Here is a 15689-nt window from a genome sequence, read left to right on the forward strand (position 1 = left end):
TCTCAAAAGCAAAGAGATTTTTTGAAATCTGGTTTTGATGTGCCTCAATTCAGATGACAGCTACAAAGGACATCCAAGTGTTCACTTGTTTCAAAAGTGAAAGACTTGAAGGTTTTCATGAACAAAAGCATGATTTCCTTCAAGAAATTCATATCTGATTATAAAGTAGCTACTTCAACTGTAACATAGATAAAACCACATTATAAAGATCTTGGTGTTTAATTAATTGATAAACAATAAATTTGGTATTCAGTAATTCAGAAGCTCTAGGAAAGTTTAACTTTCAATTACCATAGACTCTACAGACAGATTATTGCTGCAGCTGAAATTGAAAATCACTGTTTTTTTCAAACAAAAAACCTCCTGACATATGGAAGTAAAGTCTTACTGTAGCTCTTGCTCCCAAACTGGAGTTCCTCAGGGCTTCCAGCTCTTCTGTCATTTTAGAGGCCAAGGCTTGAAGATAACCTCGAGCATCTTTTTCATCACTTACCCTAAATGATTACATAAGAAAAAATAAGGTGTTTCAACCAAAGAATCTAAAGAAAAAACAGAAGTCTCTTCAACAAACCAACAATCAGAAACAGATAAATACACAATACAAAAAGAATCATAAAACATAAGGATAAAAACAACAACAACAAAAGCCCAAACAGAAAACCACACAGAACCGATTCTTTGCTGCTTTGTGGAGTTCCATTAAACAATATGCATCACTAAGACAGACTGAAAATTGAAGTACTACCTATCATCTACCTGAAATTGAGACTCTGAGAAAGAAATCTTTCAACCTATTTTTAGGGAGTAAATTAAGACAAAATTCACAACCAATAATTAACAATTATTGTCCAGAAAATATTGGAATTAGTGGTTAACTTTACTGAATCAATTGACTATGAGAACTAGCAGTGGAACAGTGATGTTACTTCAAGAAGTGCTAATTAAACAGGGAGAGTCTACTTTTAACATTATTAAACAGCATAAGCCAGAAGAGGCTCTCTCATCCACCGAGCTTGTTTTCTATCCAGACAAGTTTTCTGAGTGTAAAGACAACAAGGAGGAGACATGCCTGTTTTTCAGATTCTTTGATCATCAGTTACAAAGAAAGAACAACAACTTTCTGTGATTAATCACAACAGAAGGTTCTTTCTTCACTTTGCCTCAGGTGTTAACATAGAAAGTTGCTAAAAAAATTAACTCACTGAAACTAAGTAACTTATGAAAAACCTAAAACAAACAAACAGAAGAAAACCAACACCATCCCTCCCACCTCATTTCCTTATATGCCTGGCTCTAAATATGTTCATTTTGCCCACAGAAGAGCAATCCCAGTTCTGCACCACCAGGCCCTATGCAAGTTCCTGAGCTGCAGGGCAACACCACAGCTCGATCACAGTTCAGTCTTATCAACACCAAACAATGAAATCTTTAGGATCTGCTCAAAGCACTGAACCTCAAATAGCTTTAAATAAAATATATTGAAGTGGCAACATATTTTTTCTGTTTCATGAGAATTAACTTATCCTTGCTTCCTGATCTTTAAAAGTAACTCTAACCCTAAGTTTGTTGGACTGGAGATGAGAGATCTCCAGATGGCTGATGGTGTCTTGCAGCAGTGACCTTCCAGCAGGAAGGGATTCCCCTTTGTGACTACAAGGCAATGTAAGTTTTTTTGGTTGATACTCCAGGGTTCCACACACACAGAACATGGAAATGGTGCTGCTTGCAAGTTTACCATTAATTATATAAGTTTCAACACAGATTTACAGATAGGTGCCAGGAGGCAAGGAAGACATGGAGCACACACTCTGAACTGTCATGGGCAAGGGAGGAACTGAAGAGCTTTCCCACAGTGGCCTTAGGACAAGATCACAACATGAAAGCCACAGGCTAAATATCTGCAGGTTGTGGTGACTTTTGGGTGTGCAGTTTAAAGCTTATTTAAGGAAGAGAGACTACTGTAACACAGAGGAGCCAAAACAAAAATTAGCAACCATTTTCCACAAATCTCACACCAGACTTGAAAACAGAAACATTTATTGGGCCTTCATTTCTTTGTCTCCTGCTTATAATTTAGTTCAAGAGGTGGGGAAGAATCTAGGGAAACCCTACAAGTCCTGACTACAAAAAGTCAGTGAGAGTTTTTACATTAATGAGTCACTGTTTTTCCCAAGGTACATCAGAACTCAGTGGAAGTCACATACCAACTTCTTTTCCCATAACATTTTGGATAACACATTTTGACAATCTGATAAAGCTAATCTGAGCCTACACAAACCACTTAAGCTGTAACAGTGGGGAAAAGATGTGAGAAGTAGCTAAAGATGCTTTTTGAAGGGAGTGGGTGCATAATTAAATACACTGTAAAAAGATAAAAGCTTAAGCAGAAATAAAAAGGATGTGAGGCCCTCAAGAGTTGATGTATGAGGAGATTTAGGAATCAGCATCTAATTTTCTCTATTTTTAATGACACATAAAATCTTTGCAGAAAAAAAGGGCCCAATTTCTATATCCAATTTTATGATGTCACAGATCCTTCCTGATGGAAGGTGAGGAAACATTTCAGTTATTTGATTTAGGGTACACAGAGCCCTCAGGCTCCAAATGCTGGAAAGCTGCTCATGAAAAAAAACTCAAAAACGATGTTCCACAGACAAGCAGAAATCTAGAAAATGAAAATATAAAGTAAATATTTACAAATATCTGTACTGAATTCAAGGGAACTCCTCAAGCTCTGCAAATTAAAGCAGTACCATTGGGAACTGAGGTGGTTTTGTTGTCCACTAGATGGCAAAATTCTCTCAATAATGGCATGTGTTATTAAAGATTATGTGGACCCAAGACCCCTTGGAGCTTTTTTATTTGTTACTGTTTTGCTGGGTTGTTCCACTTGGTAGGCTTTAAAAGTTAAAATTAAAGTAAAAAAGTGCAAGAATGGCAAATTAACTCTGACTAATGCTGTTCTCCTTGTGCTCATTTTGACAGAGAGCAATGACAAGCACAGCAAGAGCCCAAAGGAAGAAAAGTTCTTCAGGTTTCACCTAGTCACTTCTTTCTTTACTGAAAATTTGGATTAACTGTTCTGTTTTCAATGTAATTGCCCTTGCAAATTTAGTTCCTCAATGCGAAGAACCCAGAAGAGCAATATGGTAGAAATTCCTGTAAAATTAAATTTAACTTTTTGGCTGGAGCCAACATCCTGAGAACCTTCCCATAACCACTGGCTGCTACCTGTATGGAGTTTGTCAGGATGCTCAGGAAGTTACAATACAAAATGGACCCAGAGGACTAAAGAATTTTGCTCAACAGAAGTGGTCTTAAAGCCCTGGTGTTTTACACCAAGCTCTGTTTAACCTGATTTAAAAATGCCAAGGAAATCTGACAGTCATGACTCCTCTAGTCTCTCAATGCTTTTAAATGTCTATTGTTGTACCAGTATGCTCGAGGTCTCTAAATTAATTTTTAATTTTTCCCCTGGTGTCTCCAATAAAATCTGTTTTTTTAAAAATACCTCTCTAAAAATTTTTAACACTTCCCTCTGCTCCCAAGCCCTGAAATTTTACCCTGCCCTCCAGAATTTCTATTTTAGAGATAATTAACTTCTGACTATTTGTAACTCAAACACAGCACATCTCAGAATTTTACATTATTTGAGTTTCTCAACAGTTGAAGATGCACAGAATTTTTGCTGTATTTTGTTCACAATTTGTGTGTGGGTTATTGTTGTTGGTTTTTTGTTTTTTTTTTTTTTTTTTTCCTGAGAGCAAACAGATTTTAAAACAACCAAAAAACCCCAACCCAAATCTTGGGGCTTTTTTAGGTTTAATTTGGTTTAGAAGTGTTGTGAGGGAGCAGCTGGTACTTTTTTTCTTTCTCCTTTTGATAGTGGTTTTGTGTTGGGGTTTTTTTCAATGAGGTCAATTAAGATAAAACCAACAACAGCACAAAAAAATCTTGGTGATAAGGAAAATATTAACTAAATATTGTGGTAAACAACTGTGACAGCTGAATCTAAGCCTAGCATTCACTCTATAGGTAAAACTGGCAGGATTTAGCTCATCCACATAAATATACTCAAGGACACAAAATTATCCATCTGATATGAGTTGTGTAGGTTTCCTTTTCAACCTGTGGTGAGCAAACCAAACCTCTAGAGTAGAATGGGAATAAATGGGATTTATTGAGTTGTCTACCTTAGGACTTGTACAACTAGGTTAGATTAACCCCTCCCAAGTCAGGATTCTTGCCAAGTACACTGGGAATCACTACCAAGATTTCCAGTGACCTCCTTTCTGCACGGCACAGAATATTTAAAATATTCCTTTGTCAAGTGACTGCATTAACCTCCAGTGCAATTAATCTCTTTCCCATCTCCCACAGGAAAATTTACAGCCCACTATAAAAGCCTCAATATTTCTTACTCTTGTCAAGGAATGATGAGTGATTTGGCTAATATAAACTCGTCAATATAATAGCTCCATTAAGGCTGAACGATCCGTGAGGGTCTGTTGAGCCCACAATAGAATTTGCAGTGAAAGTCTGATTCAAGTGTTTATATTAAAATACTGCCTTGTTTATGGTATCTTGAGAGAGCAACAGCAAGATTAAAAGGTTTTCATACATTATTCCTAAAGATGCAATATTGCTGAGTAAGAAAGCAAGGAAAAGTTAAAGGGAACATGATAAGCTATTGGAATTACACACAAGTTGAAAAATCTGAGAGAAATAGCAATTTAGAAGGGCCCCAGGAATCATGAAGAAAGTGACAAATCTTAACCATCCAAAGTGTGAATTCAAAGGAATTTCTTGAGAGGTATCCTTTGGATGGCAAAGCATTTAAAAGAATTTAGGGGCTTCTTGGGCTTGTGTTACCCCAAACAGGGCTAAAAGTCCCTTGAACTACTACAGGCTGCTGAGCAAACTGCTCACAAATCCAGTAACTGATTCCTTCTACTACCTCCTATCCTTTCTGGAAATAATGCACCCAAAACACATATTTTAATGCAATATTGTGTGAACAATCCATTAAGTTTTGAAGAGGGAGCCCACAAATTCTCCCCTACTTTGCTAGCACCAAGACATTCCATTGTCACACTGCAGTTGTGGACAGGTACAGACTTGAATTGCATGTTCCTATGAGGAAAACACAGGCTTGTGAGTGATTAAATAAGACCAGTTTTCTCCAAAATTAGGTGGAGGTTTTTTTCATGTAAAATATTTATTATAATGGATGCCTAAATACTTCTTATAGCAGCCATGGTCCCCAGAGAAGGGCCTAGTTTCAGTGCTGAATTCTAAGAACAGCAGATGGACATGACTAGATTATCTGAGTAACACATGGAAAAATCTAAACATAACAAGGAAAAAATGTGACCTAAGATAAGGCCTCACATAGCTGAAAAAATTTAACATAAGCAGAGAAAAGTATGGAGGGAAAACTGAGATGTGTTTAGTGATGAAAACCTGGAACCAAACCAGACTCTTAAAATTCCCTTAATGTTTGCCCTCGGTACTTCTATTTTTCCTTTTCACGTAATTTTTTAATTTTTAGTTCTGTACTATTTAGAAGACACTATATTATCATAAGGGATCAGTAAAATGATGCTTGTCATTCAGAAAGTTGTCTTGCATGTTCCTGATCTTTTTTCACTAAGTATCTTCAGAGATAATAAAAAACTGAAGCCCAAACCCTTTTACCCTTTACAGTGACATCCCTAACATGAAAAATGCTTTATCATTTGCCTGAACCACATCAGTAATACATCTTAAAATATTAAACACTCTCATAAAGTAAAGGAGAAGGTACATTCTTAATGGCTGTTGGTACATTTTTATATTGCTTTAAGTGGAACAATCCACAATTAATTCTGATTTGTCTTTTCATATAACTGCCAAGTTATATGAGTTTTCACATGTAAATCTGAAAAATTGTGCTTGATTACCTAGGTGCAATATGACACATAAGCACTACCTTAAAGAAATAAGAAATGTGAAATTACAGACTTGTCTCACTTGTTACCTTGATTTTTTTTTCCTGAATAAACATTTTGAATTGGCCAGAAATTAAAAGCTGTTTAAACTACCAGTTAAATATATTTTTTAAAAAATTTTTGTGACTCAGATTGTCCACTACTATCACCCTTATGAGAGAAAAAATTTAAAAGGAACACACACACAAAGTGGACCCTTTACATTTTTTTAACTTCTGCTACAAATACAATGCCTTGAGACAAACTGGATTTCATAACACAGATCAGTATTACATACTTTTATGCAACAAATATTGTTTAAAACACACTGGAAACCCAGAGCATGGCCCTTATGCCTTGTTATATATTCACATGGCACTATTGAAAAGCCAAACTTCTCTATATCTGGACAATAAAACTGAAGTAACAGAACAACAATACCAAACTGGGTTTCTCCAAAATAATGTTTCCCATTCTTGCCTGGGCACAACAAATTAGATTATTTTTTTTTTCCACTAAAACAGGAAAAACAGGGGGAGGGAATAATCAATCAGTAACAGAAAAACACTAGTATATCATGATGAAGTCTTCCTAGAAGTGGATGATCTGTAAAGCAAAATGTCTGAATGTAAATTGGTTTTGTAGATGTGAAACACTGCAATAGACCATTAAAGGTGAGGAGATATAAACAGGCATGAAGAGGAAAAATAAAGATAGATGAAAAACTCAGAATACACAATCTTTTTCTCTTAGTAGTTTCAACCTTTTTTTTCTTCTCTTTAATTTAATAGAATTGGACAGAAGACTAAATAAAGATAACATCATTATTTAGTAAAAGTACCATTACAAACATCACTTGACTGGATTTGTGGTACAGTCTCAAATACTCTCCTTGTAAAAAAATCACATAAAAGTTGCACTGTATTTGTTTCATTCTGCCACATGCCAAGCAGATGAAGGAAATTAAAGCTGAGACACAAACACTCAGCCACTGCTTTTCCCAGGCTTGCTCCCTCTCGGAGGCGTGAGCTCAGCACATGATTCCTTTCAGCATTCTTCCACAGCCACAAGCCACACCCAAAGGCCATCATTCTTCTGCACTTTGAAAAGCTCTATTTGGTGAGACACTTTCACTCTTTAAGGAGGAACACAGTTTTCTGGATTTGCATGTTATTAAAATCTCAGCCAAAACCCCAGCAGAATCCCAGACGGGCGTGAGGTTTCACCTCAGCACTTCCAAGTGCCATGTGCAAAGACGAGAACTCAGCACCAGCCCCACCACATGCTGAGGGGTTTCTGTCATGCCAGGAGAGCAGAGCACTCACCACTGGATGATCTCAGTGATTTGGGCCTCCCAGTGAGCCACAGACTCCTTCTTATCAGCCAGGTCTCTCATCTCTTCCTCCAGCTGCCGATTATTCATACTCAGCCTCTCAAACATGGTGGTGAGCTGAGGGAGAATTTAAACAACTCCTTAAAAGTGTAAACTGCTGTGACTCCATCTCTGTGCAGACTCAAAACCACGTGCTCCCCTCTCCCACACCTTGCATCTGCTTTATAAAATGGTACTGGTCATAACAATAAACATAATGTAACATTAAAAACCAGAATATTTTCTTATATAACCTTCTATAAGAATCTCTTCTTGTATAACCTTAGCTGTACTGAAAAGCCACTTTTAAGGACTTGAACAACATTTTTACTCTATCAATTTAATGAGTTTTCTGAGAATTAAGTCTCCAAATACCTGTAAAACTCTTAGAAGGTTTCTGCTTTGCACCATATAGGTGTGGAATGTTCTGTATAGAAAAATTTACGCTAGAAGAGCAAAGAAAAGGCATAAAAATTTGTTATGGCTCAGATAAGACTGTTGAACCTCTCCCTTGTTTAGTAACCATGGAGAGAGAGACTGAACAGATACAGGCATGAGACAGTCCTGAGATTCTCCAGGTGTCTCACATTCCCTTATTTTTCATTTGACTTACTTGCAGACAGGGAAATTGAAATTAAATGCACATCTCCATGTACAATATGTTATACCTAGCAATTAACCCCTCTCATTCAAATTGCTGCCATTCATACAGGCACATTCTGCAAGACAAAAGCCACAGCTAACCCAAGCTGGTATTGGGAACTAAACCTTCATTATGTTAAATAATTATTCAGAGAGTCAAATTGGAATCAGAGACCAGATAGACTTTATAGGAAAGCCTGCTTAGCAGAATGAAATCTCAGGTGAAAGCTTCTTTTAGTACTGAAATATATTAACAATTCAAAACGATAAAAGAATGGCCAATTTAAAATCTATTTTGCTTTTTACTTCAAATATGAATAACTCCACACCCTATTTATCATTTAAATGGGCTTATAATTTAAATATTCCCCCTTATTATGTGTCATTTGACAAGAAAAATACAAAGGTAATGGGGGAAGAGTGAAGAAAAACTATCAAAGTGACCAAGCTTTTTCTCAGTTTTTCTGGACTAAGCCTACCTATAGGCATATATATTGTCTGTCTTATACTGGTATGAAAATACACTGTAATTTGAGCACAGACATGCAAACATGCTTACTTTGAAAAACATTGTACTTTCATCATATTTTTAGAAAACCTATTGCATTACAAAAGGAATAGACAAGTTTAGCAAGATTTGGATAATGCACAATGAGCTTGAATAACCTGTCAAAATGAACAATAAAGAGACAATCCAAATGCACAAATCATAATTACTTCTTGCTTAAGACACTTCATTTGTGTGATAATATGCCTTATCATTTGTATTTTTTTAGTCTCTAAAAGTAACACTTCATCTCAAAGGGTAGGAGGGGCCCTGGTATTTCAAACGATTGACATGCAAATGTAGTCTAAGTAATCACATCATTAACTATGTATTTTTAAATTTGGGTCATACAATGAAATAATCCTTTATTGTTGGCTTACAGTGCTGTCTGGAATTAGTCTTACCAAAATGTAAGCCCATCTAATTCCATTCCCACACATAAATACTCGTATATGCATATATACATGTGCATGTCTTCTCAAGTTCAGATGCATGTGGATACTCCATTCAAATCTAATATTAATCACCAAATTTTTGTGTAACATCAATTTCTGCTTTCAGTTTAATAATAACCAATGCAGCTCCATATTGTCCAATTTGTACAGAACATAAAATAGTTGTAAATTCAGGGCTCAACTAATCAGCACTTACCTTATCGAGTTCATTTGTAAGTTTTTTGTTCTCCTCTGTCAGCAGAATCTTTTCTCGTTCATACTTTTGTTTGAACTCTGTTTCAAATTCCTCTCTTTCACTTTGGCTAAGAAATAAAGTGAAGCAGAATTACAGAGTTTTTTATTCTAACTCACCCCATTATTCATTTAAACACAAAGAGATCAATGCACACACATGTTGAAGGGAAATACTACATTGATAATAGCAAGGGCTATTAAAATCAAGCAGTTTAATAAACCATGACCTTAGGATTGCAAGCCAGCCTGTTGAATTTTAGAATTTGTAGAAAACCTATCAGTACAAAATTAACAGAGCTCCACCAAGACAATGTTTATCAACCCACTTACACAAATTTTATTCTTCAGATGCATCCTGAAGATTTTTTATTACTTATTATTTTTTATTATTTATTCTGAATGGAATGAAATTTTATTCCATTCAGATGCAAAGTATGTGTCAACATTGTCAAATGCTCAGGGCACATTCTCAGCTCACATGAAGATTATTGTAACACACACATTTCTATAATTCCAAGTTTCACACAGAATGACTGGCAAAAATGACCACACATGGAACCAGAGCATTCAGAAGCTAAATTAGAGCACTCAGGGCTGGATCTCTGATGAAAAAAGCATATCTGGGCTTGTCTTTGGGCAGTTTAGAACAGCCCTGATGTCATATCTGGACTGTTAATTCAGGCATCATCCACTCACTATGAGCAAAAACTGAATGGATAACTTCGACATTCCTAATATCACCAGATTTTACAGCAAGTTTGGACCATTCTATGTATGAAAGTCTCACAGTAGCTGTTTCCCCCAAACCTTCCCTTCTCCCATGGATGTCATCCAGCAGAGGAGAACCCCTGGCTGATTCTGCTAAATATCAACTTTGATCCTGCACAATGAATGTGAGAACCTGAAAACAAACGAAGCTGCAGGCCCTCTGTTTGCCACAAAACCCATGGAATTTCCTTCAAGTGGTGCACAGCAATGTTTTAGATGTGTAACTCCCACCTTGCATCTACTGTTTTCAGATTCACTAGCCTTTCATCTTGTACCACCTTTTTACCAACTATTCATGTCACTGGCACAAAGTTCATCAGTAGAATTATACTATAAATGCCACAGATACAGAAAATATCCACTCAGCAAATACCACTGTGCAGTCTGAAAAGACCTGAAAAAGTGCCCAGTATTAAAGGTTAACTCTGTAAAATTAAAATCCAGGGGAGACCCTGTCTTGAGCACCACAATTTTTTTTCTAGATACCGATCAGAATTTTACACAATGCAAACATAAATTACATTCTTACTTCTTTTTCTGAGATGCAAAACTACTCCAGCTTTGCCTAATTGAGAGAACACTCTCCAAAGATGAGAAATACCAGTGGTTACAGTGAACCCAGTTAAGAGCAATGCTGCTTTGAATTTCCTACTCTTAATTTGAAATTCATTTAGTGCTTCTCTTTGAAATCTAGTACAACATGTCAGACTTATGGTGAAATTCTACATTGCCAGTCATCCTTTGAAACATAACACTTCATCCTAGTCAAGTTACATACTATCTCACTGTTTAAATGCCAAGTTTGAAATTCACCACCACTCCTTTTCTATATCAACAGATTCCATGCATATGATGAGCAGTAAAGGGAAAAGGCAGGAAGAGATTAAAGCATTGGCTGTCATAGGAATTAATACCAGCTCCTGCTTCTGTTTTCTAGGCATAGATTCAAAAGCTAATTTTGCAGACAGAAGTCCAAACTAACTTTTAATGAATTTCTTTCATGCAGCTTTCATGGGTTTGTTTAGGAATTTTTTTCAGTATTTGTCTTAAATTTATTCCTTTAAGGCTTTAGGGGTCAGAGCAGCCGTAAATGGCAGTGGATTAAGGACACCATGGATTAGTGAAAGAGCCCAACATGTTTGTAGTTTTTATATTTTACATTCTTAATTCTGCTGGTGATTGTGATTACCCCAGTAAGTCAGATTGCTACCGTATAATACAGAAATGAAGATAAATTTGAAACAGAGGAGAATGTGGGTATAATCCATCACACCCAAACAGCCACTCAGAAAACAACAGAACTGTGACAGACTCCATGGATGTACCTTGGGCAGGCAGCAAGATCAAAATAATGCTTTTGCTTTGAAGCCTGGCATCCTCCTCTCCCATCAAACTTCCTCTCTCATCTAACATTTAGCTGTGTGTCTCCTCTTCAAGTTAAGAAAATATACACAACTCAGCTTTCTTTTTATCAGCAGAACTGCAGCAAACCACATGCAAGCAATGTGAAACACTGCTTTATGGTATCACTTTGTCACTCCACTCTTTATTGCATCTGTACAAAGTGGCCAAATATTTTATCTTACTGCTTTGAAACCAAGAAAAATAGACCTGAAACAAACACCAGCCCCCAGGCTTCTTTAAATCACACAATTTAAAACCAGCAAATGCTGTTCTATAAAGTTCTCTGCTTTATAAATCCATCATGAAATGACAGGCCTAAAAGAAGTTTCTAAATGCGATTTATTTTACAGAGTTTCTTGCATCTTCTTCTGAAATACTTCCTAATGACAATTCTAAGAAATGGAATTTAGTGCTACACAGATCACTGGCCTGATACTGTGCTCCTCTGCTTCTAACTTTAATAGCATGCAGTTTATGAGAGTTCAGCAAAATGCAATCATTTTGGACAGGAAGGTAATCTCCCTTGAAGACTTGTGCTTTGGAAATAGCAAAAGTTAGAAAGCTTAAAATTGAAGGAAACAAAGGAAAATATCTATTTAAAAAATGCAAAACAGAAACCACCAACGTGCAAGTTACACAAAAATCGACATACAGATTTTGTCAAAGCTCTTCCTGATCCTTGCTTAGAATAACCTACATAATTCACTCATCTTACTGAGTAATACAACCACATCCTCTTACCAAGATCTTTTTTTAATATGCACTGACAACTATTTTTAGACTACTAAAATATTTTTGCCAAACTGTATAAGCACACTTCAACTCCACACCCACCCCAAGCCTATTGTTGAAATAATTCCACTTATTTCAGCACAAAGCCTCCAGGTGCTTCCTTTTCAGTGCTTACATTCAACACCTCTCTACTGGAAGACTCACAAAAAGCTTTTCATGCCAGACTACAAAAGCTAACACCAACATGGATAAGCAGAAACAGAAAACCTATGTTCTTTTAAGGAAAACTACCAAATATTGAGTAGCAGCAGCAATTCTTGCATTCCTAATGCTTAAGCTTCCCTTCTAAACTGCAGAAATCAGGACATAGCATAACTTGAACAGGGGACTTCTGCCTTTCTTTGGAGCCTCAATGCTTGCATGAGATTTTGCAGATTTGTTTAACAAAGTTAAGATCAGGCCTTCCCCAAGCACTGATCATGTGTTTGGACACCTGACTGAACATGGAGCTGCAGCCCTTGCCATGAGTGTTGGATACTGGTTAGGTGACACATTTCTGCTCTCACTTTAAATCCTTCTCTTACACAAACACTTGAACCACATACAGAAACACATGGTTATGACAGCACCCACTGTAGATTTGAACCCAGATCTTTATTTATTTATAGAGACCAGACTGAAGGAGAGCTTATGAACTAGCTAGAATGGACATCTAGTTAGAATGCCTGCAGCTGTGTAACATTTAAATTGGCACAGAAGGAGTTTTTCATTTGGTCACTGCTTGCAGGTATGATCCTTTCAAACAGTTCAACCTGCAGAAAGCAGTATTCATGATTCTTTATTTAATATTCCTCCTTCTGAGACACTGCTGGACTTGAAAGAGTGCCATGCCATCACCTTTCTATGTTACAAGACAGAACAGCCGTTTGTGCATTTGTAACTCATTGGTCAGCACAACCATTAAGTGGTGTCACAATGAAATCATGCTGCTGAGGCAGGTTTCACCTCTCCACCCAGATCAAAGCAGCAAACTCCTGTGCTGTTTGTAGTTCCAGCCTATTGAATAGCTGCATGCTAGGAAGAAACAGCTCATGCACTGCATTCTAGGCAGTATGATTTATGATTCCTGCTGAACAGAATTTACGAGAGATACAGTGTTTCCACCTCTATTTGCATAAACTTCTTGGAAAAAAACTGTATTTAATTTACTACTTATATTTAAAGGTCTTGCTATAATTTGGCTAACCTCTCAGCAGGGACTTCTCCATGGTTTCTCTCATCTGCCATCTTGCTACAGCAGCAAAAAGACTCCTCTATATTAGTGTCTACGAAGCATTCTGAATTTTTTATGAATGAACATGAGCATGTTCAATTTATAACTTATTCCCACTACTACACCATCCAACAGAAAAACTTGCTTTTATTGATGAATGCCTCAAGGAACAATCTCAAGGCCAGTTATAAGCTCCACCATGTGGGAGAGAAAAAAGCAGGTCTGACAAATTACCATGTCAGGAGAGATAAAGCAGCTTACGCCCACAGTAGTCTGCTGACTGATGTTAACACTGGATGGAACCCAGCATGGATTAGCCTCAGCTCACATTAAGTGACTGTTCCTGTGCTGGCAGAAATGTAAACAATACTTGATCTCTAACACATTAGTTTTGCATCAAAAGATGAAAATACCAAATAAAAGAAAAATGTAAAGAAACCGTTTTAAAGTGCAACATAGGCTTCAGGGGTCAACTTACCCCGAGCTGCAAGTCTGTAACTCAAGTTACATACCTTGGAATGGTCAGCCACTAAAACAGTTCTGGTGCAAAATCAACTGTTTCAGTACAAGGATGTGGAGCTTTTTGTTCTGTTGGGTTTTTAAAGGGGACTGGTTTTAACCCTGGTATCAGCTCAGCCAAAATGCAACAATCTGCATTACACTTAAGGAAGTGACAGACAGTGTGTTTGGAACAATAGTAAGAGATTTCAAAGGTTTAAGAAAAGGTAAATTTCATACAATACTCACTTTTCTCTTCTGGTTTTCTCTAACTTGTCTTTCAAAACCATAATCTCCTTCTTGAGGGCAAGCTGCTGGCTCTCTGCATCCCGCAGTTCCTTCTTCAGACTTTTTATTTCATTAGCATGCATCATTTCACGTTTAGATAGCTCCTCTTCATAGAAAACACTCTTCTTTTCCAGCTCTGCCTTTAATTTAGTGATCTCTTGCTGGTGTTCTATACTGCTTACCCCAGGTGAGCGACCAACCTGTTTTTGCTAAAATAAACAGCCCCAAATTAACAGTCAGGAATGCTGAAAATGATGCTCAATAACAACTCAATATTCTAAAGCCTTTGTTTAGAAATATTAAAACCTTGAGTTAAACACATCGATCTCAATTAATTTCAAAATTTGTTAAGAGCATAAATTGGAATGACACCTATTATTTTGTTATTTAAGTGCAGTAATAGTTTTCAAGTTACTGAAAATTTGATCATTAAATGCCTCTCGTCATGTTCTGACTCCCCTTAAATGCAGTCAGAAAAGGATCACAGAATTAAAGACTTTGATGCTTCCACTCACACAGCTGACAGCAACAAGTTGAAGTGACTTTCAGAAAAGCAGAATAAGAACTAGGACAATAATATATTCTGAAGGACAAATAATTTCTGGAAAAGCTATACTAAGACAAGCAGAGGCTTAACTGAAAGCTAAAGTCTAGCTACAGAAATACTACATGGATTGTATCAGTCAGGAGGGAAACCTGACCTATTTCACTTAAACTGACCATCTCTATCATAGTGGATTAATAGAATAAACAAGCTTTAAACAATAAGAGCAATTACTTCACTTTTTGCAGTTTCACAGCTCTCTTAGTGAGGTCTTCTGGCATTTCAATAGTCTTTAAACACTATTTCAGGATACACACACATTTGCACCAAATGCTGCACTCACTAAACTCAATGTCCTGCCATAACATAGAGGAGGAGCAAGATCAGGTTCAAAATGAGACAGTGGCACAACATGCATTGAAATCCAAGTCTGGAAATGACTTTTTAATGTCAACATATGCACAGTTTGGTTTGGAATTTCTTCTGGTTTTTAAAATGTGTAATGAAATGTGTTCTAAGGAAAGGAAATTCATAAAAGCACTTTGAAAAAGTTCAGGTGACTGAAAAATCTACTTCCTTATGGTGACTTTGTCACACCTTCCATTAAAGGTATTTTGTTAATTGTATCTCCATTCTTACCATGAGATGCAAAAAAACCTCTCAGTCACTCCTAATTTGGCATGGCTTCGGGTAATTTTCTTTTCCTGATGTATGAGCAGGCTTTAAGAGCTAAATGCCATTGTAGAACATTCTGATGAGCTGAATTTGTACCATGATAAATTCTGTGAGAAAGCTGGGCCTTGCTGTTTGTGTCAGCAAAAAACTGCAAAACGCCCTGCATGTACGAGCCAGAGATGTGCTGCTACTGCACTGTTTTCTCTAACTCATCAAAACAACCATCTGGTTTGATCTAAGAGTAAAATCCTGCCCTTAGGATGCAGAACATTAAACTGGAGAAGGAAG

At 36.8% G+C, this 15689-nt stretch overlaps 1 protein-coding gene across 12 annotated transcripts in view; it reads right to left on the reverse strand.

The window, feature by feature from the left end:
- The window catches only part of CDC42BPA (CDC42 binding protein kinase alpha), a 183774-nt gene that overhangs the window by 48066 nt on the left and 120019 nt on the right, over window positions 1–15689 (reverse strand). For all 12 annotated transcript variants that reach the window (XM_064709519.1, XM_064709512.1, XM_064709516.1 and 9 more), the window contains 4 exons: window positions 14144–14391; window positions 9182–9287; window positions 7295–7419; window positions 389–494 (listed from right to left, as the gene is read on the reverse strand). In XM_064709519.1, the coding sequence (XP_064565589.1) occupies window positions 389–494; window positions 7295–7419; window positions 9182–9287; window positions 14144–14391 (585 nt within the window). The remainder of the gene's footprint in view (window positions 1–388; window positions 495–7294; window positions 7420–9181; window positions 9288–14143; window positions 14392–15689) is intronic.

Source organism: Zonotrichia leucophrys, chromosome 3, assembly GCF_028769735.1.
Source record: "Zonotrichia leucophrys gambelii isolate GWCS_2022_RI chromosome 3, RI_Zleu_2.0, whole genome shotgun sequence".
Lineage (NCBI taxonomy): Eukaryota > Metazoa > Chordata > Aves > Passeriformes > Passerellidae > Zonotrichia > Zonotrichia leucophrys.